The following is a 22845-nucleotide window of genomic DNA, read 5'->3' as shown; positions in this document are numbered from 1 at the left end:
CCTGTCAAAGTAGTCGTTCATCCGGATTACTTTGTGTGCTGGCCTTGTTTAAATGCCAATGATGTTGTTGTCACTAAAGCCAAAGTAATCGGGGCACACGAACACAGGTCTTTCACAGCCCCGGTTGTCTAATGGATAAGGCACTGGCCTCCTAAACCAGGGATTGTGGGTTCAAGTCCCAAATGGGGTGGTTTACAGCAGAGTGGCGCAGCGGAAGCGTGCTGGGCCCATAACCCAGAGGTCAATGGATCGAAACCGTCCTCTGCTAAGACTGCTTTACTTCTGTACATGTTTTATCCCAAACAAAGAGCAATTTCCACATCCTGCTTGTTCGTTCAGAAAATATGTGTGTTTGTGTGTGCATGCCTTGTTCAAACTCCTCATAGACTAAGCCACCTGAATGAGATGGACAGTTAGTAGGGCAAGCGAATCGTGTCCCAGTGGCCTGTCGAAGTAGTCGTTCATCCGGATTACTTTGTGTGCTGGCCTTGTTTAAATGCCAATGATGTTGTTGTCACTAAAGCCAAAGTAATCGGGGCACACGAACACAGGTCTTTCACAGCCCCGGTTGTCTAATGGATAAGGCACTGGCCTCCTAAGCCAGGGATTGTTGGTTCAAGTCCCAAATGGGGTGGTTTACAGCAGAGTGGCGCAGCGGAAGCGTGCTGGGCCTATAACCCAGAGGTCGATGGATCGAAACCGTCCTCTGCTAAGACTGCTTTACTTCTGTACATGTTTTATCCCAAACAAAGAGCAATTTCCACATCCTGCTTGTTCGTTCAGAAAATATGTGTGTTTGTGTGTGCATGCCTTGTTCAAACTCCTCATAGACTAAGCCACCTGAATGAGATGGACAGTTAGTAGGGCAAGCGAATCGTGTCCCAGTGGCCTGTCGAAGTAGTCGTTCATCCGGATTACTTTGTGTGCTGGCCTTGTTTAAATGCCAATGATGTTGTTGTCACTAAAGCCAAAGTAATCGGGGCACATGAACACAGGTGTTTCACAGCCCCGGTGGCCTACTGGATAAGGCACTGGCTTCCTAAGCCAGGTATTGTGGGTTCGTTTCCCATCTGGTGTGGATTACAGCAGAGTGGCGCAGCGGAAGTGTGCTGGGCCCATAACCCAGAGGTCAATGGATCGAAACCATCCTCTGCTAAGACTGCTTTACTTATGTACATGTTTTATCCCAAACAAAGAGCAACTTCCACATCCTGCTTGTTCGTTCAGAAAATCTGTGTGTTTGTGTGTGCATGCCTTGTTCAAACTCCTCATTGACTAAGCCACCTGAATGAGATGGACAGTTACTAGGGCAAGCGAATCTTGTCCCAGTAGCCTGTCGAAGTAGTCGTTCATCCGGATTACTTTGTGTGCTGGCCTTGTTTAAATGCCAATGATGTTGTTGTCACTAAAGCCAAAGTAATCGGGGCACACGAACACAGGTCTTTCACAGCCCCGGTTGTCTAATGGATAAGGCACTGGCCTCCTAAACCAGGGATTGTGGGTTCAAGTCCCAAATGGGGTGGTTTACAGCAGAGTGGCGCAGCGGAAGCGTGCTGGGCCCATAACCCAGAGGTCAATGGATCGAAACCGTCCTCTGCTAAGACTGCTTTACTTCTGTACATGTTTTATCCCAAACAAAGAGCAATTTCCACATCCTGCTTGTTCGTTCAGAAAATATGTGTGTTTGTGTGTGCATGCCTTGTTCAAACTCCTCATAGACTAAGCCACCTGAATGAGATGGACAGTTAGTAGGGCAAGCGAATCGTGTCCCAGTGGCCTGTCGAAGTAGTCGTTCATCCGGATTACTTTGTGTGCTGGCCTTGTTTAAATGCCAATGATGTTGTTGTCACTAAAGCCAAAGTAATCGGGGCACATGAACACAGGTGTTTCACAGCCCCGGTGGCCTACTGGATAAGGCACTGGCTTCCTAAGCCAGGTATTGTGGGTTCGTTTCCCATCTGGTGTGGATTACAGCAGAGTGGCGCAGCGGAAGTGTGCTGGGCCCATAACCCAGAGGTCAATGGATCGAAACCATCCTCTGCTAAGACTGCTTTACTTATGTACATGTTTTATCCCAAACAAAGAGCAACTTCCACATCCTGCTTGTTCGTTCAGAAAATCAGTGTGTTTGTGTGTGCATGCCTTGTTCAAACTCCTCATTGACTAAGCCACCTGAATGAGATGGACAGTTACTAGGGCAAGCGAATCTTGTCCCAGTAGCCTGTCGAAGTAGTCGTTCATCCGGATTACTTTGTGTGCTGGCCTTGTTTAAATGCCAATGATGTTGTTGTCACTAAAGCCAAAGTAATCGGGGCACACGAACACAGGTCTTTCACAGCCCCGGTTGTCTAATGGATAAGGCACTGGCCTCCTAAACCAGGGATTGTGGGTTCAAGTCCCAAATGGGGTGGTTTACAGCAGAGTGGCGCAGCGGAAGCGTGCTGGGCCCATAACCCAGAGGTCGATGGATCGAAACCGTCCTCTGCTAAGACTGCTTTACTTCTGTACATGTTTTATCCCAAACAAAGAGCAACTTCCACATCCTGCTTGTTCGTTCAGAAAATATGTGTGTTTGTGTGTGCATGCCTTGTTCAAACTCCTCATTGACTAAGCCACCTGAATGAGATGGACAGTTACTAGGGCAAGCGAATCTTGTCCCAGTAGCCTGTCGAAGTAGTCGTTCATCCGGATTACTTTGTGTGCTGGCCTTGTTTAAATGCCAATGATGTTGTTGTCACTAAAGCCAAAGTAATCGGGGCACACGAACACAGGTCTTTCACAGCCCCGGTTGTCTAATGGATAAGGCACTGGCCTCCTAAGCCAGGGATTGTTGGTTCAAGTCCCAAATGGGGTGGTTTACAGCAGAGTGGCGCAGCGGAAGCGTGCTGGGCCTATAACCCAGAGGTCGATGGATCGAAACCGTCCTCTGCTAAGACTGCTTTACTTCTGTACATGTTTTATCCCAAACAAAGAGCAATTTCCACATCCTGCTTGTTCGTTCAGAAAATATGTGTGTTTGTGTGTGCATGCCTTGTTCAAACTCCTCATAGACTAAGCCACCTGAATGAGATGGACAGTTAGTAGGGCAAGCGAATCGTGTCCCAGTGGCCTGTCGAAGTAGTCGTTCATCCGGATTACTTTGTGTGCTGGCCTTGTTTAAATGCCAATGATGTTGTTGTCACTAAAGCCAAAGTAATTGGGGCACATGAACACAGGTGTTTCACAGCCCCGGTGGCCTACTGGATAAGGCACTGGCTTCCTAAGCCAGGAATTGTGGGTTCGTTTCCCATCTGGTGTGGATTACAGCAGAGTGGCGCAGCGGAAGTGTGCTGGGCCCATAACCCAGAGGTCAATGGATCGAAACCATCCTCTGCTAAGACTGCTTTACTTATGTACATGTTTTATCCCAAACAAAGAGCAACTTCCACATCCTGCTTGTTCGTTCAGAAAATCTGTGTGTTTGTGTGTGCATGCCTTGTTCAAACTCCTCATTGACTAAGCCACCTGAATGAGATGGACAATTAGTAGGGCAAGCAAATCTTGTCCCAGTGGCCTGTCGAAGTAGTTGTTCATCCGGATTACTTTGTGTGCTGGCCTTGTTTAAATGCCAATGATGTTGTTGTCACTAAAGCCAAAGTAATGGGGGCACATTAACACAGGTCTTTCACAGCCCCGGTGGCCTAATGGATAAGGCACTGGCCTCCTAAGCCAGGGATTGTGGGTTCGAGTCCCATCTGGGGTCGTTTACAGCAGAGTGGCGCACTGGAAGCTTTCTGGGTCCATAACCCACAGGTCGGTGGATCGAAGCCATCCTCTGCTAAGACTGCTTTACTTATGTACATGTTTTATCCCAAACAAAGAGCAACTTCCACATTCTGCTTGTTCGTTCAGAAAATCTGTGAGTGTGTGTGTGTATGCCCTGTTCAAATGCGTCATTGACAAAGCTACCTGAAGGACAATTCGTAGGGCAAGGGAATCTTGTCCTAGTGGCATTGTAGGATTGGTGGTAGGGTTGCTTGCCACCCGTCCCTTAAAATACAGAATTGTCCCATATTTACAAGTAAAATGATGCATCCCGTATCAAATCAATAAGGGAAGCGATTTGTCCCGTATTTTACATAAGCCCCACACATAGCCTAGTCGGATAAAAACATAAGGATTTACTATACTAATAGCAAATAGCCTATAAAGTAATCAATTTCACAATAATGTTACATTATATGATTAGAATCAAATGAATTTTGTCCATTTTCGAAGCTTAGAAAATCCACATTTATACGGGCTGAATTTTATAGGCCTAAAATATTGTTTAGTAATTCTGTGAATTACACTGCGCAAACCAAAGTAATACTACCCACCGGATGAAGAAGGATTGGCTCTCAGTCTCCACAGAACAAAATATTTATTTTATTTTATTTTATTTTTAGCGTTCGCATTTATGAGGAAGAAACAATGTTACGGATGTGACACTTCTCCGTTCGTGAGCGCTCTGAAAGCGGCACTAAAATAAGCTTTAAAACTTTCACAGAGACATCAAACAGAAAGCACAAAACCTTTCTTTAAAGTGAATTTCGTTTGTATTAATTGTATCTTAATTTTAATCAATGTTTCATCAACCAATTGCCTGGATTTAATAAATAAGAAGTAAATATAGCAGACGATAAATAATCACGAAACGAAAGGCGCCAGCGCGTGAACTGGAGCTCGTCTCATAAATGAACCGAAACTCGGCGTATAAGGTAACCTACTTGCCTCACAGACATGTCTGCTTTTAAACGGAACAATTCAAAACGAAAGAAAACAGACTACAGACTGCTCTCTACTTATGTAATCCGTATGAAATGTGCATTTCTACTGCGAAGATCGAGAGTCAGCCTAGCGAGTCACCTCAGAAATCCTTGTGATATATTCTGGTTTGTGCTGGTCTGACTTAAATAAAATAGTGTTTAAAAATTACTTTCTGTTTAAGTCAGTTTTGTGTTTGTGTAGACCATAACGCATAAAAGAACATTAATGGGAACATTAAGGAATGTTTTTTTTTAAAGTAACTAAAAAGTTACTTTTAACAGTAATGCATTACTTTTTGGTGTAAGTAATCAACTAAGTAATTGAGTTACTTTTTTAATGAAGTAACTACTAACTGTAACTAGTTACTATATCTTAGTAACTAGCACAACACTGGTCGCCGGATAGCGTAGCTCGCACGGATGGCTGAAAGTGGCGAAGACGGCCGGCTTCCTCAGCGCTATCCTAAGCTGTTCGCTTGTTCGACGGCGGCTTCTCTCAGATCCAGCGATGCCAAGAGCTCGCTGAAGAGACGAAAAATCAGGGAAGTCAGCCTACAGCCCCTAGTTTTATACGCTAAGCCACGCCCATTCTGGCGGGCTGTGACGCTATGAAGGCACGGACGCCCTTCATTGGGCGTGACGTCACGCCGGGCTCATTGGTAGGCTGCAGCAGTTGCCCGCAGGGCAGCCAATGAGCAGGCGAGATGGCATGCTCTAGGTCTGCTAGCTGCTGCACTGGGTTGACAATGAATACAAAATTAAGGATAATTTTTTGGCTTCAATATCTCGAGAAGATGAATCTTTCCCGTAGCGTAAGCTAAACTTACGCAATACGAGAGAACCTCTCGTAAGAGAACCTAAAAATAACCTGCAGGGAACGTTCTCTATAAAAAAAACTGGACGTTTTCAATGTTTAAAAAACATTCCGAAATAACGTTTTCCTAACCTAATGGGAATGTTAGCAAACCGTTCTGACAACTTATTTTTGTTAGCTGGGAAGTAGAATTAAAGTAAATTCCTATGTACACTACCAGTGGACTAGCCTTCACAAACATTCAGATACGCAGAATTAGAAACATATCTGTTTTATATCAATATTCTAATCAATATTTTCAAGCAATGTAAGTGTTATAAGACTGTATGAAAAACTATGTAAAAAAGTATATTTAATAGGCTACTCGATCAAAAGAGCTAACACAACTACAAGCCAAGTATACTTTGAATACTTAATTATACTTTTAAGTATATCTCGATCAAAAGATTGAGTAAAATTACAGGCCAACTATACTTGGACTTTTCTCTCAGTATAAGTCAAGTACACTTAAATGTAATTTTAAGTATATTTCTGAGGGGTACATCAAATGTAGACTGAAAGAATACTTTCTTATTTTTTAGTTTAAAAGAAGTATGCTAATAGAACACTTGAATAAACCTATTTTTCTTAAGGGATGCTAAGTGAAGTGTTAATTTTTTAAAATATTATTATTAATATGTTTGTAATTATTTTCATTGCATTATTGTAAAGCACCTTCAAACAGTCTTTCAGTCTTCCACCCCAGGCTGAATAGATGTACAGATGTAATCTTGGATCGGCTTTTATTTTTTGACAAGTCAAGCCCACTTCTAGGACAATGCACTAACAGCGAACATGGCAGTCAATGGATCACCATCTGATAGTCTGTGCTATATAGTGCACTTGTCACAGACTAACACATGCACTTTCTCACACTTTCAACCTCTCGATCTCACACATCCGCGCATCTAACACTCATCTCACGACGCTGCCTGTCTGCTGTAAGTACCCTTTTTGTGCTCTGGTGTTTATTGAATTATTTTAGCTAAATGGTTTGTTATGTTCTTTTTAATATTTTTGAGAAAATGAAAACATGTTTAACACAATTACCCAAAAGCAAAGACTGTGAAAATGCTTGTGCTCGTCCACACCAGTAAGTGGATTTTGTAGACGTGGGTGTTTTTTTGTTGTTATCATAATAAGAAACAGACATTTTCTGTTTAATTACAGTGATTATTGAAATGATCACAGCAAGTGAACAACTTGTTTTTGTGTATTTCATACATAACTATGGTTGTGATGAACAAACTAATTGTGACAAAGAACCGTTACAAAGCTTGGCAGGCTTTGCTTTTCAGCTGCGAGTCGAGTTAAAAGCCAGAATAAGCCTTTTGTAAAAATGCTGACGTGATCTGTGCTTTCTGTCCAACTCTTTCTTTTAACACAATAGTCCTCACTGACTGTCACACTTTCTGCGTGTATTTTGTGTGTCAGCACTCTTTTTATCACCAAGAACTTCAGTAGCTTTACTTCCTTGAAAGTTGGAAGGCTTTAGGCTTTTTTTTTTTTTCATAAGTGAAACACGGCTGGAGATATTCAGCAGAATGTCCATGCTGCTCTTTTCCACGTTTTGAAAATCAGACGGCAAGCAAGAGCTGTCAAGCTAAAAAAAAAAAAGCTTAAGTTTAAGCCACTATGCAGTGAACATCTTCTCCTCCGCTTTTGTCACTTCTGCATATTTTTGATGTGATTATTCATGACTCGTATGGAAAAACATCAAACCAGCCGCTATACAGTGGAGGGAAAACTTTTATAGGGTTCACTACTGCAAATGTTGCATTCGAGTTTGAATTGGAATATGAAAAAGGGTACTGACTTGAACAATTTATTTTTTAGTTATGTGAGGCAATGGGGTCTCAGTACTTCCCAGCACGATCCACACTTTTCCAGAAGGAGCCGAGTGGAGTCACGTACCGTGTGCCTGCTTTGATCTACGTTCCTCGTTCCAGCTGTTTCTTGGCCTTCTGTGAGGAGAGACTGACTCCGGCGGACGCTCAAGCACATCTGCTGGTCATGCGCAAAGGCACCTTTTACAAAAACTATGTGGAAGTAAGATGCGTTCTAACATATGGCAACACTATTCTGGTGCTCTTCGCGAGTCGGTAAAAAATGGCAGAATGTTATTATTTTTTGTGAATGAATGTGCTATATTTTAGTTTGATAATGTTTTTTTATTTAATATTTTGTATTTTTAGGGGATTTTTTTAATACCAAATTATATTTACGCTGTTTTTATAATCCATTTATTCACTTTTTGAGCATAGACCTGAAAATTACATTTTCAACTTAAACTGTCGTAAATCTTGAATGCTTTAGAGCACAGACTTAATTTTTGATCTCTTTACAAAGATGACACTTGGCAGATTATTGCTAAAGTAAACTTATAAAAAGTAACAAAATTTTATGTGTATTGTTATGAAAAATGCACAAAAATACTATTAATACTAAAATACTAATACTAAATCACATTTACTCTAAAACTGCAAGAAAATCAAAGTCATAAATCTAAACAAGTTGTGTTCCAAATTTGAGCTTGATGTCTCAAAAAATGTTAAAGTAAGTTTTTTGACTGCGAGAAGCACAAGTGTGAATATTTTTTACAGGACCATTTAACCTGTTCAAAGTATGTCCATGCTTTTTTTTGTGTGTGTTCACATAGCAAGTGCCAAAACCTTTAGCAAGTTTCATACCATTCAAATGAAGTGAGTAACAAAAGTAACAAAACAAAAAAAGCACCAGAGGTTTAAACGTCCAGATTATATGTTTTTTCATAATCAAAAAAGCATCTTCTCTCTCTCCTCAGTGGAAAGACATGGAGGTGTTGAGTAGCGCTCGACTGGAGGGCTACCGCTCAATGAACCCTTGCCCCGTTTATGATGAGTTTACGGGCACCATCTTCTTGTTCTTCATCGCTGTTCTGGGTCACACCTCTGAGTCTTACCAGTTAATTACAGGGAAGAACGTGACCCGCCTGTGCTACGTGTCTAGCAGTGACCAAGGGGACACCTGGAGCTCCGTCACAGACCTCACCAGGACGCTCTTAGGGGACACCATCAAAGGTAAAGTCTGATAGAGCATTTTCCTCTGTCCGGATACGTAAAGCCAATGTTAAAATAGTCTCTCTTAACCCAGATTGAAAGGTATATTTCACCCATAAATGAAATTTCAGTCACTCTTCTGTGGAACACAACTGGAGGTTTTTCATGAATGTCCTGTTAGGTGAATTCAACCCAATGGCTATACAATTTGGTTCAAATAATGTTTCACATCTTCCTTTTTGGGTGAAATATTCCTTTGTAAGATTGTAAACAGTGAAATTTTGTTTGCTTGAGCAGCCCATCATGTCAACTTGTGACACACATGGTGGGACTTTGTGTTTGTCTGACCAATTTCATTTTTCAATTCCTTTTGGTGCCAGTGGATGCAGAAATTATAGACTGCAGTCTTAAGCCCAATTCTCAACGCACCGACAGACACAGTCTAGTGTTGCGTATCGTTTGAATTTTAACGATTCTGATTCTACTTATCGATTCCAATTCTTATCGCTTTCTTAATTTCGATTCCAATAATATCATTCACATTTATTTTAAGTCTTATTGTTAAACATTTAGTTGTGGCTGAATACCATAAACAAATATCAACAGGCTAAAGAAAACTTTTGCCTATGGTTAAAAAAATACGATAGAAAAACAACTAACCTAACTTGTTTAAATTTCAAGCATTATTAAAGACTCAGTAATTAAAAAAGAACAAACAAAAAATTATCAATCCAGCAAATAAATACAACTGAACAAATGTATGTTTGAAACAGTTTTAAGATGTTCGGGTATTCAGATACACAAACTAATCAAAGGTAAAATAACACGGCACTTTATAAATAAAATATAAATTACAAATATAGTTACAAAAGTTATTCAGTCAAGAACAGCGAGTGAATTTTCTCTGTCTTTTGTTTGATTAGTGTTATTGTCACCGGGGTGACAAAGGCAGGCGGAACCTTTTAATCACGGCCGGGTTTCCGAGGGGAGGGATTTCCGGTGTGGGACCCGGAAGACTCCAGTTCCGGAAAACTCCGAGCAGAGACGGAGGATGATTAGTTGATACAAAACAGGTGCGGGAGAGGATGATTGCGATCGCGATTGGGACGCGTTGTCAGTTGGGAAGGATAAAAGGACATTTCATCTTCAACGAAGGCAGGAAGGAGAGAGGAATAGCGGCGGGAGATATTCGGGTGAATCTGGAGATGTGGAGAGGAGAACTGTGGCGGATAAGAGATAAGTGCTGTTGATGTTTGGAGTGAGAAATGAGAAATCTGGTGGAGGACGTGATGAGAAGATAAGTGCTGTTGATGTTTGGACTGTGATATGAGAAATCTGTTTGGAGGATGTGATGAGGCTGCATGAAGTGTAATTTTGTCTTTTTGGAGGAAGTTGAATGTCCCACGCTCCATTGGAAAAAGTCCAAGAGATTGTGAGAGGTGCAGTGGACCAGACCCCCTGTCTCCGCCCTAGTTTGTGAGTGACGAGACTTTGCAGTGTTGTTCATTAATGTAAACACGTGTGCAGATTTGTGCGAGTTGCAGTTGAGCACGAGTGGAGGTGTAATGCAGTGACATTGGGGAAGCGGTCCTGGCTGTGGAGACATCGTCCGCGACTCATTGGATGGAGACCGTTGGAAGAAGTCATCTAGTGGTGAAATTCTCCTTTTCTCCTCTTTAATCGTTACGGGGCATTGTGAATGGAACTAGCTTTGCTGTGGAATCCTCATCTTCTCTCTCTGTCTGCCGGAGCCTTGTGAGTAGAACCAGCTTCACTGTGGAATCCTCATCTTCTCTCTGTCCGAGCCCTGTGAATGGAACTAGCTTTGCTGTGGAAACCTCATCTTCTCTCTGTCTGAGCCCTGTGAATGGAGATAGCTTTGCTGTGGAATCCTCATCTTCTCTCTCTCTGTCTGCCGGAGCCTTGTGAGTAGAACCAGCTTCACTGGGGAATCCTCATCTTCCCTCTGTCTGAGCCCTGTGAATGGAACTAGCTTTGCTGTGGAAACCTCATCTTCTCTCTGTCTGAGCCCTGTGAATGGAACTAGCTTTGCTGTGGAATCCTCGTCTTCTCTCTGTCTGAGCCCTGTGAATGGAGCTAGCTTTGGTGTGGAATCCTCATCTTCTCTCTGTCTGAGCCCTGTGAATGGAGATAGCTTTGCTGTGGAATCCTCATCTTCTCTCTCTCTGTCTGCCGGAGCCTTGTGAGTAGAACCAGCTTCACTGGGGAATCCTCATCTTCCCTCTGTCTGAGCCCTGTGAATGGAACTAGCTTTGCTGTGGAGTCCTCATCTTCTCTCTGTCTGAGCCCTGTGAATGGAACTAGCTTTGCTGTGGAATCCTCATCTTCTCTCTGTCTGAGCCCTGTGAATGGAGCTAGCTTTGCTGTGGAATCCTCATCTTCTCTCTGTCTGAGCCCTGTGAATGGAGCTAGCTTTGCTGTGGAATCCTCCTCTTCTCTCTCTGTCTGCCGGAGCCTTGTGAGTAGAACCAGCTTCACTGTGGAATCCTCATCTTCTTTCTGTCTGAGCCCTGTGAATGGAACTAGCTTTGCAGTGGAAACCTCATCTTCTCTCTGTCTGAGCCCTGTGAATGGAACTAGCTTTGCTGTGGAATCCTCATCTTCTCTCTGTCTGAGCCCTGTGAATGGAACTAGCTTTGCTGTGGAATCCTCATCTTCTCTCTGTCTGAGCCCTGTGAATGGAGCTAGCTTTGCTGTGGAATCCTCATCTTCTCTCTCTGTCTGCCGGAGCCTTGTGAGTAGAACCAGCTTCACTGTGGAATCCTCATCTTCTCTCTGTCCGAGCCCTGTGAATGGAACTAGCTTTGCTGTGGAAACCTCATCTTCTCTCTGTCTGAGCCCTGTGAAGAGAAAGACAGTTCTGCTGTGAATCCGAGAGAAACAGTTCTGCGGGTAATTCTTACCTGTCCTCTACCTGTCTGAGCCCCGAGAGGAGAGCCAGTCCTGTGGCTGATTCCGTATTCCTCTCCGTCCACCCGAATCCTGGGAAGAGAGAGACAGTTCTGCTGTGAATCCGAGAGAAACAGTTTCGCTGATAACTCTTACCGGTTCTCTGCCTGCCTGTGCCCCGAGAAAAGAGCCAACTCTGTGCTGATTCCGTACTCCTCTCCGTCCACCCGAATCCTGTGAAGAGAAAGACAGTTCTGCTGTGAATCCGAGAGAAGCAGTTCCGCTGATAATTCTTACCTGTTCCTTGCCTGCCAGAGTCCTGAGAAGGACCAGTTATACGGCTGAAACCTCACCTTCCTCCAGTTGGCTTGAGGTTGTTTTTACTTAATTTATTCAATAAAGATTCTGTGTTTTTCTACATTACTTTGCCTCTGTGTCCTCTGTGGTGTTGGCTCCTCGCGGTGGTACGTGAGTCGGGGGCTGGGACGGCCGGTCATCTGGCGTTCACTCCTCCCCCGACCTGGTGACATAAAGTGGCGTAGTCGGCAGGGTTATTGCCACCGCGAGTTGAAGCGGCCACAGGTTCACTATGGCCGACGAAGAGATGGTGGCTGCAAGACCACAGGTCATGCCCGTGTTTATGGGAGCCCCTTGGGCCCAGCGTTATGGAGGACCGGGATCAGAACCACATCTCCAGGACTGGAGGACGCAAACTGAATACCTGGCTGGCCTCCAGGGGCTGAGTGATGCACAGAAGACACAGTTTGTTCTGGGCTCCCTGGAGGGAGAAGCAAAGAGGGAAGTTCTTGCTGCACCCAGCACTGCACGAGCCACCGCCAAGGCCATCTTTGACTTTTTGGCGGAACTGTATGGGGATACTACCCCCGTGGCCGCCCTTCGGGCTCAGTTCTTCAACTTTCGACAAGGTCCTAGGCAAGCCTTACGGGCTTATGCGTTGAAGCTACGTGAGCAGTTTGTTCGATTGAAAGGGCGACCCGATCATGGTCTGGGTGATGGAGATTCCTTATTGCGAGATCAGTTCGTTTTGGGGCTCCGAGACGGGCCTATCCGACAGAGTATAAAGCTCCAGCTCCGCCGAGACCCAGCGTTAACTTTTGAAGATCTCCGACAGGAGGCCTTGGCGTTGGAGATGGATCAGGGTGAGGCAACTGACCCACCGGTGTGTATGGCTGTTGGTGGTGCCTCTACTCCAACCGTAGATTGGAAACAGAAGTTGCGTGCAGAACTGTTGGAGGACGTCAAAGGACAGATGGCTGAACTATCTAGGACCCTCCTAGAAGAACTGCGCCGGGGACAGCTCAGTGGCCGGGATCGATCCTATTCCGAGGGGAGCCGAGAGCCCAGACGGCGCCCTGGACGACCGGCTAATCCGAGGTTCCAGTGGGATGGTCAGGGCAGGCCCATTTGTAACAGCTGTGGGGAATCAGGACATTATAGCCGTCAGTGTGGCTCCCGACGCAGTTCCCAAGAGGGTTTTTAGTTGTGCCGGCCACTGCGGGTCAAGTGGCCGGGACCCCCTTAAATGACCCCCTTTCTATGCCTATCCTCCGAGACGACTGGGTTGGACGTTGTCCAACCGTGAAGATTCAGGTTAATGGGGTGGAGATTGAAGGTTTAGTCGATACCGGTTCCCAAGTCACGTTATTCTCCGAGAGCCTGTCCAGGGAACTCTTTAAAAACCGACGACTTCAGGAGGCGGAGTCCTCACAAATTGTGTTGAGAGGAGCAAACGGGCTAGACATTCCCTATACCGGCTATGTGATGGTGGACTTCCATCTTCAAGGGGTCCCCGTACGACAAAAAGGAGTTGTTATCGTTAGAGACCGCTGCTTGGGTTCACATCGAGCATTGATTGGCATGAATGTCATTTCGGAATGCTGGGAAGAGCTGTTCCAAAACCGGCCGGCCCAGGCCCCTTCGGTCCCAGAGCGACAGGAATGGGAGCGTATTCTGGCTGACTGCCGTAGGATTCAGGCGGCTAACCGCGAGGAGGATCGCGAAAGCATTGGGCGAGTAATTTGCCGGTTTGGCCTGACAGTGCCAGCACGAAGCGAGGCAGTGATATGGGCTCGGCTGCCTCCAAGGTCTTATGGCGCGGACGACTGGGTCCTCCTCGAACCACATTGGGATTGCCAATCCATCGGAGTGGCCCGAGGGCTGGCTGTGGTCCATCGGGGCCGGGTCTCGGTGCGGGTACGGAACGTTAACCCGTATCCTGTCGTCCTTCGCCGCCATCAACGCCTGGTCCGAGTCACCGCGGTGCGTTCCCACCAGGTGAGGGAAGAGAGAGACGTTTGCTTCCGTCAAGTGAGCTCTGTGGTAGTGGAAGTGTCTGTTAGATCGGTAGAGCCGAGGAATGACCCCCAGAGAGGTGGAATACCGGATCATGTGGCAGGAGATTCCTTAAAAGGAGAGGGCCTGGAAGAGGAACAACAATTCCAACTCCGAGACTTTCTGGCGAAATGGCAACATGTGTTCTCTACCCACGATGAAGACTATGGGTGTACGGGGATTGTCAAACATCAGATTCCTACAGGCGACGCGGCACCAAGCAGAGAGCGGTATCGGCCGGTGCCCCCGACGCTTTATTCAGAGGTTCGCACCCTGCTGAAGGGGATGCTGGATGGAGGAATCATACGGGAGAGTAGTAGCCCTTGGGCGGCCCCAATTGTGCTAGTGCGGAAAAAGACCGGTGCCTGGAGATTTTGTGTTGACTATCGGAAGTTGAATGACGTGACGAAGAAGGACGCATTCCCCTTACCACGCATTGAGGATTCCCTCACTAGTCTGACTCAGGCCGCCTGGTACTCCACGTTAGATCTGGCCAGTGGGTACTGGCAGGTGCAGGTGGACGAGAGGGATAGGGAGAAGACTGCCTTTACCACTCCATTTGGGCTCTTTGAGTGGGAGCGGATGCCGTTTGGGCTGTGCAATGCCCCTGCGACTTTCCAGAGGCTAATGCAGCGATGCTTGGGAGGGCAGTTAGTTGATTCAACCTTGGTCTACCTCGATGACGTCATAGTATTCTCGCCAGACTTCGCCTCCCATCTGCTCCACCTGGAACGTGTGTTCCAGGCTATGGAAAAATATGGATTGAAGTTGCGGCCGGATAAATGCCAGCTATTTAGGAGTGAGGTGCAGTTTCTGGGCCATCGGGTCAGCGCTGCAGGGGTGTCCCCTGACCCGGAGAAAGTGTCTGCCGTCCAGGGCTGGGAGGTGCCAAAAACTGTCCGGCAAGTAAGGTCCTTCTTGGGCTTTGTAGGCTACTATCGACGTTTCATCAAGGGGTTTTCGGGGATTGCCAAGCCCCTGAATCGACTCCTCGAAGGTACCGGACGCTCCCGACCCCGGGGATCTCCCTCCGTGGACTGGGACTCGGCGTGTGAATCGGCTTTCCAAAAACTCAAGCGGGAACTCCTTCAGGCCCCGATCCTGGCGTATGCTGATTTTACTCAGCCGTTTATCCTATACACCGACGCAAGTAATGCAGGATTGGGAGCTGTACTCGCACAACGACAGCAGGGAGAGGAGAGAGTTATTGCATATGCCAGCCGGAGTCTCCATCCAGCCGAGCGGAATGCCTCCAACTATAGCTCTTTCAAGATAGAACTTCTGGCAATGAAGTGGGCGATGACGGAAAAATTTAAAGACTACTTATGGGGAGCGAAGGTGATGGTGGTGACCGATAACAACCCCCTGGTTCATCTGCAGACAGCCAGATTGGGAGCGGTGGAGCAGCGTTGGGTGGCCCAGCTGGCAAATTACGATTACCAGCTTCAATATCGACCAGGTAGAGAGCATACTAATGCGGATGCGCTGTCCCGACTCCCTGTGCCTAACGAGAGTGGGCGAACCGTATCCCCTACTTTTGAACCGGAGGAAAGACTGCTAGTGGGAGTGGTGGAAGCCCCCGGAATCCGGTTGGAGGGAGTACCCACTGGCTGGGGATGGGACCCAGGCCGGTGGAAAGAGTTACAGCAGAGGGATGTTGACCTGGCAAGGGTGCATGCTTACCTGCAACAAGGTTCTAGGCCGGGGGTAGAAGAGAGGCAGACTCAAACCGTGGCAGTAAGGAAACTCATGGGGCAGTGGAAGAGACTCAGTTTGAGAGAGGGGGTGATCTGTCGTTTTATTCAAGAGCCAGTAAACCAGGAGGCAGTATACCAGGTGGTGGTGCCAGAAGAACAGCGTATGGCCCTGCTGGAAGCCTACCACACGCACACAGGACACCAAGGACAAGAAAGGACATTATCCCTGTTAAGGAGGTATTTTCACTGGACAGGGATGGAAGCGACGGTCAGGGAGTTCGTTCAAAGTTGCCCCCGGTGTGTACTTTTTAAGACCAGGAAAGAGGCAAGAGCTCCCTTGGTCCCCATGTGCCCTAGAGCACCTCTGCACATCGTGGGGATGGACTTCTTAACGCTGGGTCGGCCCACGGATCGGTACCAGAACATCTTGGTAGCAACTGATCTATTTACCAAATACGCATGGGCTATTCCTACCCCAGACCAAACAGCTGTTACCACTGCCGGTGTACTCTGGCGAGCTATTATCCAGCCCTTCGGGTGCCCCGAGACTCTTCACTCGGATCAGGGCCCGAACTTTGAAGCTAGGGTCGTACAAGAACTGAGCCGCCTTTATGGGTGCCGGAAGACTCGCACTACCTCGTATCACCCCCAAGGTAACGGGGGGTGCGAGAGGTTCAACCAGACCCTGTTGGGGTTACTCGGGACCTTGGAAGCCGACCAACAGAGTCAGTGGGAGGAATGCCTCCCTGCACTAGTACAAGCCTATAATAACAGTGTACACAGCACCACAGGTTATGCCCCGGCATTCTTGATGTTTGGGAGACACATGCGGTTACCGGTTGATCTGTTGCTGGGGACTAAGCCTACGGAGGGAGTTCAGAGTACGACGGAGTGGGTGGGTCGTCATCATCGGCAGCTCCATTACGCCTACCGTCGGGTTACGGACCATCTGAGCGCAGCAGCAGCCAAAAATAAACGGTTGTATGATCGGACAGCTCGAGAAGCCCCCCTACTGCCCGGAGAGCGAGTATTGGTGCGAGACAATCGACGCCCAGGGAAGGGCAAACTTAGCGACCGTTGGGAGACTGTACCGTATGTGGTGGAACGCCAACAAAGGCCTGATCTACCTGTGTATACCGTTCGCCCTGAAGGAAGGCTAGGCCCTGAGCGGGTACTCCACCGGAATTTGCTTCGTCCTTGCCCAAATTATTTGGCCCCGATGGAAGAGGCCCCTGAACGGTCTATGACCCCAGTAGCTCCATCAGTGGGATGGGCCGTGGTCCCAAGGGGCCCCGAAATCGAGGCGGCAAGAGCAGTCCCCTTATCCCCACCTCGACGTTCCCAGAGGGACAACCAGGGGAGGCCACCCCAGCGATACGGCGAGTGGGCCGAAGTTTCCCGGTCCTAGGGACTAGTCCCGAATGGCAGGGCGGGATGTCACCGGGGTGACAAAGGCAGGCGGAACCTTTTAATCACGGCCGGGTTTCCGAGGGGAGGGATTTCCGGTGTGGGACCCGGAAGACTCCAGTTCCGGAAAACTCCGAGCAGAGACGGAGGATGATTAGTTGATACAAAACAGGTGCGGGAGAGGATGATTGCGATCGCGATTGGGACGCGTTGTCAGTTGGGAAGGATAAAAGGACATTTCATCTTCAACGAAGGCAGGAAGGAGAGAGGAATAGCGGCGGGAGATATTCGGGTGAATCTGGAGATGTGGAGAGGAGAACTGTGGCGGATAAGAGATAAGTGCTGTTGATGTTTGGAGTGAGAAATGAGAAATCTGGTGGAGGACGTGATGAGAAGATAAGTGCTGTTGATGTTTGGACTGTGATATGAGAAATCTGTTTGGAGGATGTGATGAGGCTGCATGAAGTGTAATTTTGTCTTTTTGGAGGAAGTTGAATGTCCCACGCTCCATTGGAAAAAGTCCAAGAGATTGTGAGAGGTGCAGTGGACCAGACCCCCTGTCTCCGCCCTAGTTTGTGAGTGACGAGACTTTGCAGTGTTGTTCATTAATGTAAACACGTGTGCAGATTTGTGCGAGTTGCAGTTGAGCACGAGTGGAGGTGTAATGCAGTGACATTGGGGAAGCGGTCCTGGCTGTGGAGACATCGTCCGCGACTCATTGGATGGAGACCGTTGGAAGAAGTCATCTTGTGGTGAAATTCTCCTTTTCTCCTCTTTAATCGTTACGGGGCATTGTGAATGGAACTAGCTTTGCTGTGGAATCCTCATCTTCTCTCTCTGTCTGCCGGAGCCTTGTGAGTAGAACCAGCTTCACTGTGGAATCCTCATCTTCTCTCTGTCCGAGCCCTGTGAATGGAACTAGCTTTGCTGTGGAAACCTCATCTTCTCTCTGTCTGAGCCCTGTGAATGGAGATAGCTTTGCTGTGGAATCCTCATCTTCTCTCTCTCTGTCTGCCGGAGCTTTGTGAGTAGAACCAGCTTCACTGGGGAATCCTCATCTTCCCTCTGTCTGAGCCCTGTGAATGGAACTAGCTTTGCTGTGGAAACCTCATCTTCTCTCTGTCTGAGCCCTGTGAATGGAACTAGCTTTGCTGTGGAGTCCTCATCTTCTCTCTGTCTGAGCCCTGTGAATGGAACTAGCTTTGCTGTGGAATCCTCATCTTCTCTCTGTCTGAGCCCTGTGAATGGAGCTAGCTTTGCTGTGGAATCCTCATCTTCTCTCTGTCTGAGCCCTGTGAATGGAGCTAGCTTTGCTGTGGAATCCTCCTCTTCTCTCTCTGTCTGCCGGAGCCTTGTGAGTAGAACCAGCTTCACTGTGGAATCCTCATCTTCTTTCTGTCTGAGCCCTGTGAATGGAACTAGCTTTGCTGTGGAAACCTCATCTTCTCTCTGTCTGAGCCCTGTGAATGGAACTAGCTTTGCTGTGGAATCCTCATCTTCTCTCTGTCTGAGCCCTGTGAATGGAACTAGCTTTGCTGTGGAATCCTCATCTTCTCTCTGTCTGAGCCCTGTGAATGGAGCTAGCTTTGCTGTGGAATCCTCATCTTCTCTCTCTGTCTGCCGGAGCCTTGTGAGTAGAACCAGCTTCACTGTGGAATCCTCATCTTCTCTCTGTCCGAGCCCTGTGAATGGAACTAGCTTTGCTGTGGAAACCTCATCTTCTCTCTGTCTGAGCCCTGTGAAGAGAAAGACAGTTCTGCTGTGAATCCGAGAGAAACAGTTCTGCGGGTAATTCTTACCTGTCCTCTACCTGTCTGAGCCCCGAGAGGAGAGCCAGTCCTGTGGCTGATTCCGTATTCCTCTCCGTCCACCCGAATCCTGTGAAGAGAGACAGTTCTGCTGTGAATCCGAGAGAGACAGTTCTGCTGATAATTCTTACCTGTCCTCTACCTGTCTGAGCCCCGAGAAGAGAGCCAGTCTTGTGGCTGATTCCGTACTCCTCTCCGTCTAGCCGAATCCTGGGAAGAGAGAGACAGTTCTGCTGTGAATCCGAGAGAAACAGTTTCGCTGATAACTCTTACCGGTTCTCTGCCTGCCTGTGCCCCGAGAAAAGAGCCAACTCTGTGCTGATTCCGTACTCCTCTCCGTCCACCCGAATCCTGTGAAGAGAAAGACAGTTCTGCTGTGAATCCGAGAGAAGCAGTTCCGCTGATAATTCTTACCTGTTCCTTGCCTGCCAGAGTCCTGAGAAGGACCAGTTATACGGCTGAAACCTCACCTTCCTCCAGTTGGCTTGAGGTTGTTTTTACTTAATTTATTCAATAAAGATTCTGTGTTTTTCTACATTACTTTGCCTCTGTGTCCTCTGTGGTGTTGGCTCCTCGCGGTGGTACGTGAGTCGGGGGCTGGGACGGCCGGTCATCTGGCGTCCACTCCTCCCCCGACCCGGTGACATTATTATGGAGACGCAGCAGGAATATTAGGCTGCTCTCACTTTAAGAACTGCACAATATACTTACACGTGGGGAGCGTCTCACGCTTAAATGGTTTAAAGTCATATTAAAATGCACACAAAGAAGATATGGACAAAAAAAAACTTTCACGATTTCTTGATTTTTTTTCCGATTTCGATAATAATCACGATTTTGACACAGACATGCTTTACATTTTAATGCATTCTGTGTGAATTTGAAACATATTTCCAAACGTTACACATTGCTCTTTGTATTGTTGTAAAATACATTCATGAAAAACAAGATAACAAAAATCAAAAAGATAAATTATTTTATATATAGTCTACTATAAAATTAAGACATATATTAAGTATAGCACAGCTGTTTAATGAGGCAACAACAAATGAAGTTTTATTAACTAAGTTCGGGAGGAGCACGTTCAGATAATTAACACGAGTGGACAGCAATCAGCAATCAATGATAAAGGGTACATATAGACCCCCACCACCCCTTCTCCACACTCCTAGTTCTCCACACTCCTAGTTCAAAAATCACTTACATACGGGGGGAGTACTCTGGGTTCGAGCTCGGAGCCCTCCCTCCGGACAGCACGCCAAATACGCATTAAATCTTATTTCCTAAAATTATATGTAAGTGTGAACTCGTGAAATGATAGATAGGACAGAACAAAAAAGGCTATTAATAATCTTTCATTGCGCAAGAGTATTATGATATGATTATGAAAGACTCCAATACAGTGCAGCACACAGCTCTTATGTGCATCCAGAGCGCAGAATGATGCGCTTGAAGCAACATGGAGTCACAGCGCGCAGAGTCCGCATTGAAAAGTTCAAAGCACAAAGGAAAGACATATCGATGCATAGTGTATTATATAGTATCTATCTATGCAATAGTTTATTGAGCCTTTTCTTTTAACAGTATTACATTTCAGTTACTGTGCGCGTGAAGAACAGTTATAGACAGTGCTCTCCAGTGTTGTGATCTAACAGACACACGGTAGAAACGAACATGATTAAGGTCCAGCAAGATAGTCATTTCATGCGAAACCATAGAGCTTTATCTACAGATCAAGTATAATAATATTAACATTGAATCATCTTGGAGAGAGTTTCATCGTTGACTGTCGTAACCGAACGCGACGGGCTGTTTGAACGCTGAATGGAGAATGACTGACAGCAGCAGCGGAGGGAACTACTTGAAGCGATTTAAAAAACACGCATGCTCAAATCGCGATTTTAGTACAATTTCGATTAATCGCACAGCCCTACAAAGGAATCGATAAGAGGAATCAAAATATTAATTTTATAACAAGTATCCGATTCCTGACCTCAAGTCATTTCGATTCCCAACCCTAACACAGACCAATGGATTACACCACGTCACTTCCTAGACATCCTAACGCACATTCAGTATGTTCAATCGGCGAAAACAAGCTCCGACAAAACTCACCAAAGTGTCTGTCGGTACGGTGTGAATTGGCCTTTAATTTCCACATGTACACTGCTTTGTTGGATATTTTGCACGAACATGATGTCACAGGTTTTTTAAATAATTAAGAAACCCTTGTGTGTGTTTTATTGCTGGCAGAGTGGGCCACTTTTGCTGTGGGTCCAGGTCACGGAACACAATTAAAATTTGGAAGGCTGATAATCCCAGCCTATGCCTACCATATTGACTGCAGAAATTGCTTCGGCAGGAAGTGCAAGACTTCGTCACACTCGTTTTGTTTCTATAGTGACACGCATGGAAATGTGTGGCATTTTGGAGAGGCGCTGTCCGCGCCAGAGAGTGTGGAGTGTCAGATGGTGTCGGTAGATGAGGAAGACGGACTCAACATTTTGTACTGCAATGCCCGGAGTGTATCAGGTTGCCGGGTGCAGGCCGTTAGTTTTGATAATGGAGCTGTTTTTAACGACGGCCAGCTGGTGCAGAAACTAGTGGAGCAGAAAAATGGGTGTCATGGCAGTGTGATTGGATTTCCAGCCCCAGTCTACCAGCTTGGGCAATCCCAACACTATCTGAGACAGTTGAGGTCCATCTACAGCCCACTAGCTGTCAGCATATCCCCGGCTCTGAGCTCTCCACAGAACTTCCTCCCTCCAACATGGGTGGTTTATTCTCACCCCACGTGCTCGAACGCCCGCCGAGACCTGGGAGTTTACCTCAGTCTTCTGCCACGAGACCCAGACAGTTGGTCAGGACCGTGGATCATATACGATGGCCCTAGTGCATACTCAGACTTGGCTTATGTTGAGCTGATGTCTGCTGATGCCCCGGCGGTTGCTATCTTTGCCTGCCTGTTTGAGAGCGGCACAAGGACGGCTTATGATGAGATTTCCTTCTGCATCTTCACACTGTATGAGCTAATCGACCACCTTCCACACAACAACCAACAAAGAAGAGGGTTCAAGAAGAGGAACAGAATCTGGGAGCGATGCTTTGTCTGCTGATTCCATGCATAACAGAGTAAAATTCTGAAGAATTGAAAAGCTGGCTCCCTCTCAAATTATGGTTGTGAATTTAAATCTATCTATCTATCTATCTATCTATCTATCTATCTATCTATCTATCTATCTATCTATCTATCTATCTATCGATCTATCGATCGATCTATCTATCTATCTATCTATTTATGGTAGGGGGTGCTGTTATGCATCTTCTAGTTCAGAACCTCCTGATAAAAACACAGGTGAAGAAGCATTAGTGATAGAAGCATTGCTTATGCACATTAGTGGTGGGCGATACTGCAAAATTTGGTATCGATCCGATACCAAATACATATAGGGTCAGTATTGCAGATACCGATACCGATACGATACTTTTTACTTAAAAAAAAATATTTTGTGTAGGGGAGAGCAGTATGTCATTATGAATGAGGTGAATGAATGATCAATTCTTTAGGCAATATTTTTTTATTAATGTATTGAAGTGTACACAATTATTAGTTATTAGGCACTGTAGAATGAATGTTTTACAGCCTTTTTAAAAAAATAAATAGAAATAAAGAATAACAAAAATCTCTCCCTTTTTTCTGGTTTTAAAAGCAAATTAAATAAAGTGAAATAAAGTGCACACAATTATTACTGAAGAACAAACAAAGAACAAATATACCTGTGCAATTACATTCCCTGATCCCCCTTATATGTTCCTCTCGGCCATCCTGATCTCTCATTCAATGTGCTATTATCAGCCTTCGGTGCTCCTCGGCGCGTTGTGTCAGTGAGTCACGTGACGACACAACAACAAATCACAGAAGAGCAGCAGGAGGGGGAGGAGGAGCAAATGGATGTGAAAGCAGCGTTTGCTCAGGATTGTAGAGGTAGAAGA

The 22845-nt window shown here is 46.3% G+C and overlaps 1 protein-coding gene and 3 non-coding genes across 4 annotated transcripts; all 4 read left to right on the top strand.

Moving 5' to 3' along the window:
• Window positions 1-640: 640 nt before the first annotated feature.
• trnai-uau (transfer RNA isoleucine (anticodon UAU)) lies at window positions 641-712 on the top strand. Its single transcript has one exon. It is a non-coding gene; the product is annotated as a tRNA-Ile (tRNA).
• Window positions 713-2860: 2148 nt separating this feature from the next.
• Window positions 2861-2932, top strand: trnai-uau (transfer RNA isoleucine (anticodon UAU)). The gene has a single exon. It is a non-coding gene; the product is annotated as a tRNA-Ile (tRNA).
• Window positions 2933-3669: 737 nt separating this feature from the next.
• trnar-ccu (transfer RNA arginine (anticodon CCU)) lies at window positions 3670-3742 on the top strand. Its single transcript has one exon. It is a non-coding gene; the product is annotated as a tRNA-Arg (tRNA).
• A 2678-nt stretch (window positions 3743-6420) lies between these two features.
• On the top strand, window positions 6421-22535 carry LOC143712771 (sialidase-4-like). The gene is made up of 4 exons (XM_077204778.1): window positions 6421-6581; window positions 7477-7689; window positions 8444-8699; window positions 21106-22535. The coding sequence occupies exons 1-4, from the start codon at window positions 6501-6503 to the stop codon at window positions 21966-21968; spliced, it is 1413 nt and encodes a 470-aa protein (XP_077060893.1). The 5' UTR covers window positions 6421-6500; the 3' UTR covers window positions 21969-22535.
• The last annotated feature ends 310 nt before the right edge of the window (window positions 22536-22845 follow it).

This window comes from Siphateles boraxobius, unplaced genomic scaffold, assembly GCF_051911475.1.
Source record: "Siphateles boraxobius isolate OS27281-9 unplaced genomic scaffold, OSU_SipBor_1 51, whole genome shotgun sequence".
Taxonomy (NCBI): domain Eukaryota; kingdom Metazoa; phylum Chordata; class Actinopteri; order Cypriniformes; family Leuciscidae; genus Siphateles; species Siphateles boraxobius.
Note: the sequence above shows the minus strand (reverse complement) of the source record. Positions and strands in the feature narration are given on the sequence as shown.

Coding starts and splice junctions, on each gene's coding strand:
- LOC143712771 (XM_077204778.1), top strand. CDS start 6,501: ATGCACTTTCTCACACTTTCAACCTCTCGATCTCACACATCCGCGCAT. Junction 6,582..7,476: donor CACGACGCTGCCTGTCTGCT/GTAAGTACCCTT, acceptor TTTATTTTTTAG/TTATGTGAGGCAATGGGGTC. Junction 8,700..21,105: donor CTTAGGGGACACCATCAAAG/GTAAAGTCTGAT, acceptor TATTGCTGGCAG/AGTGGGCCACTTTTGCTGTG.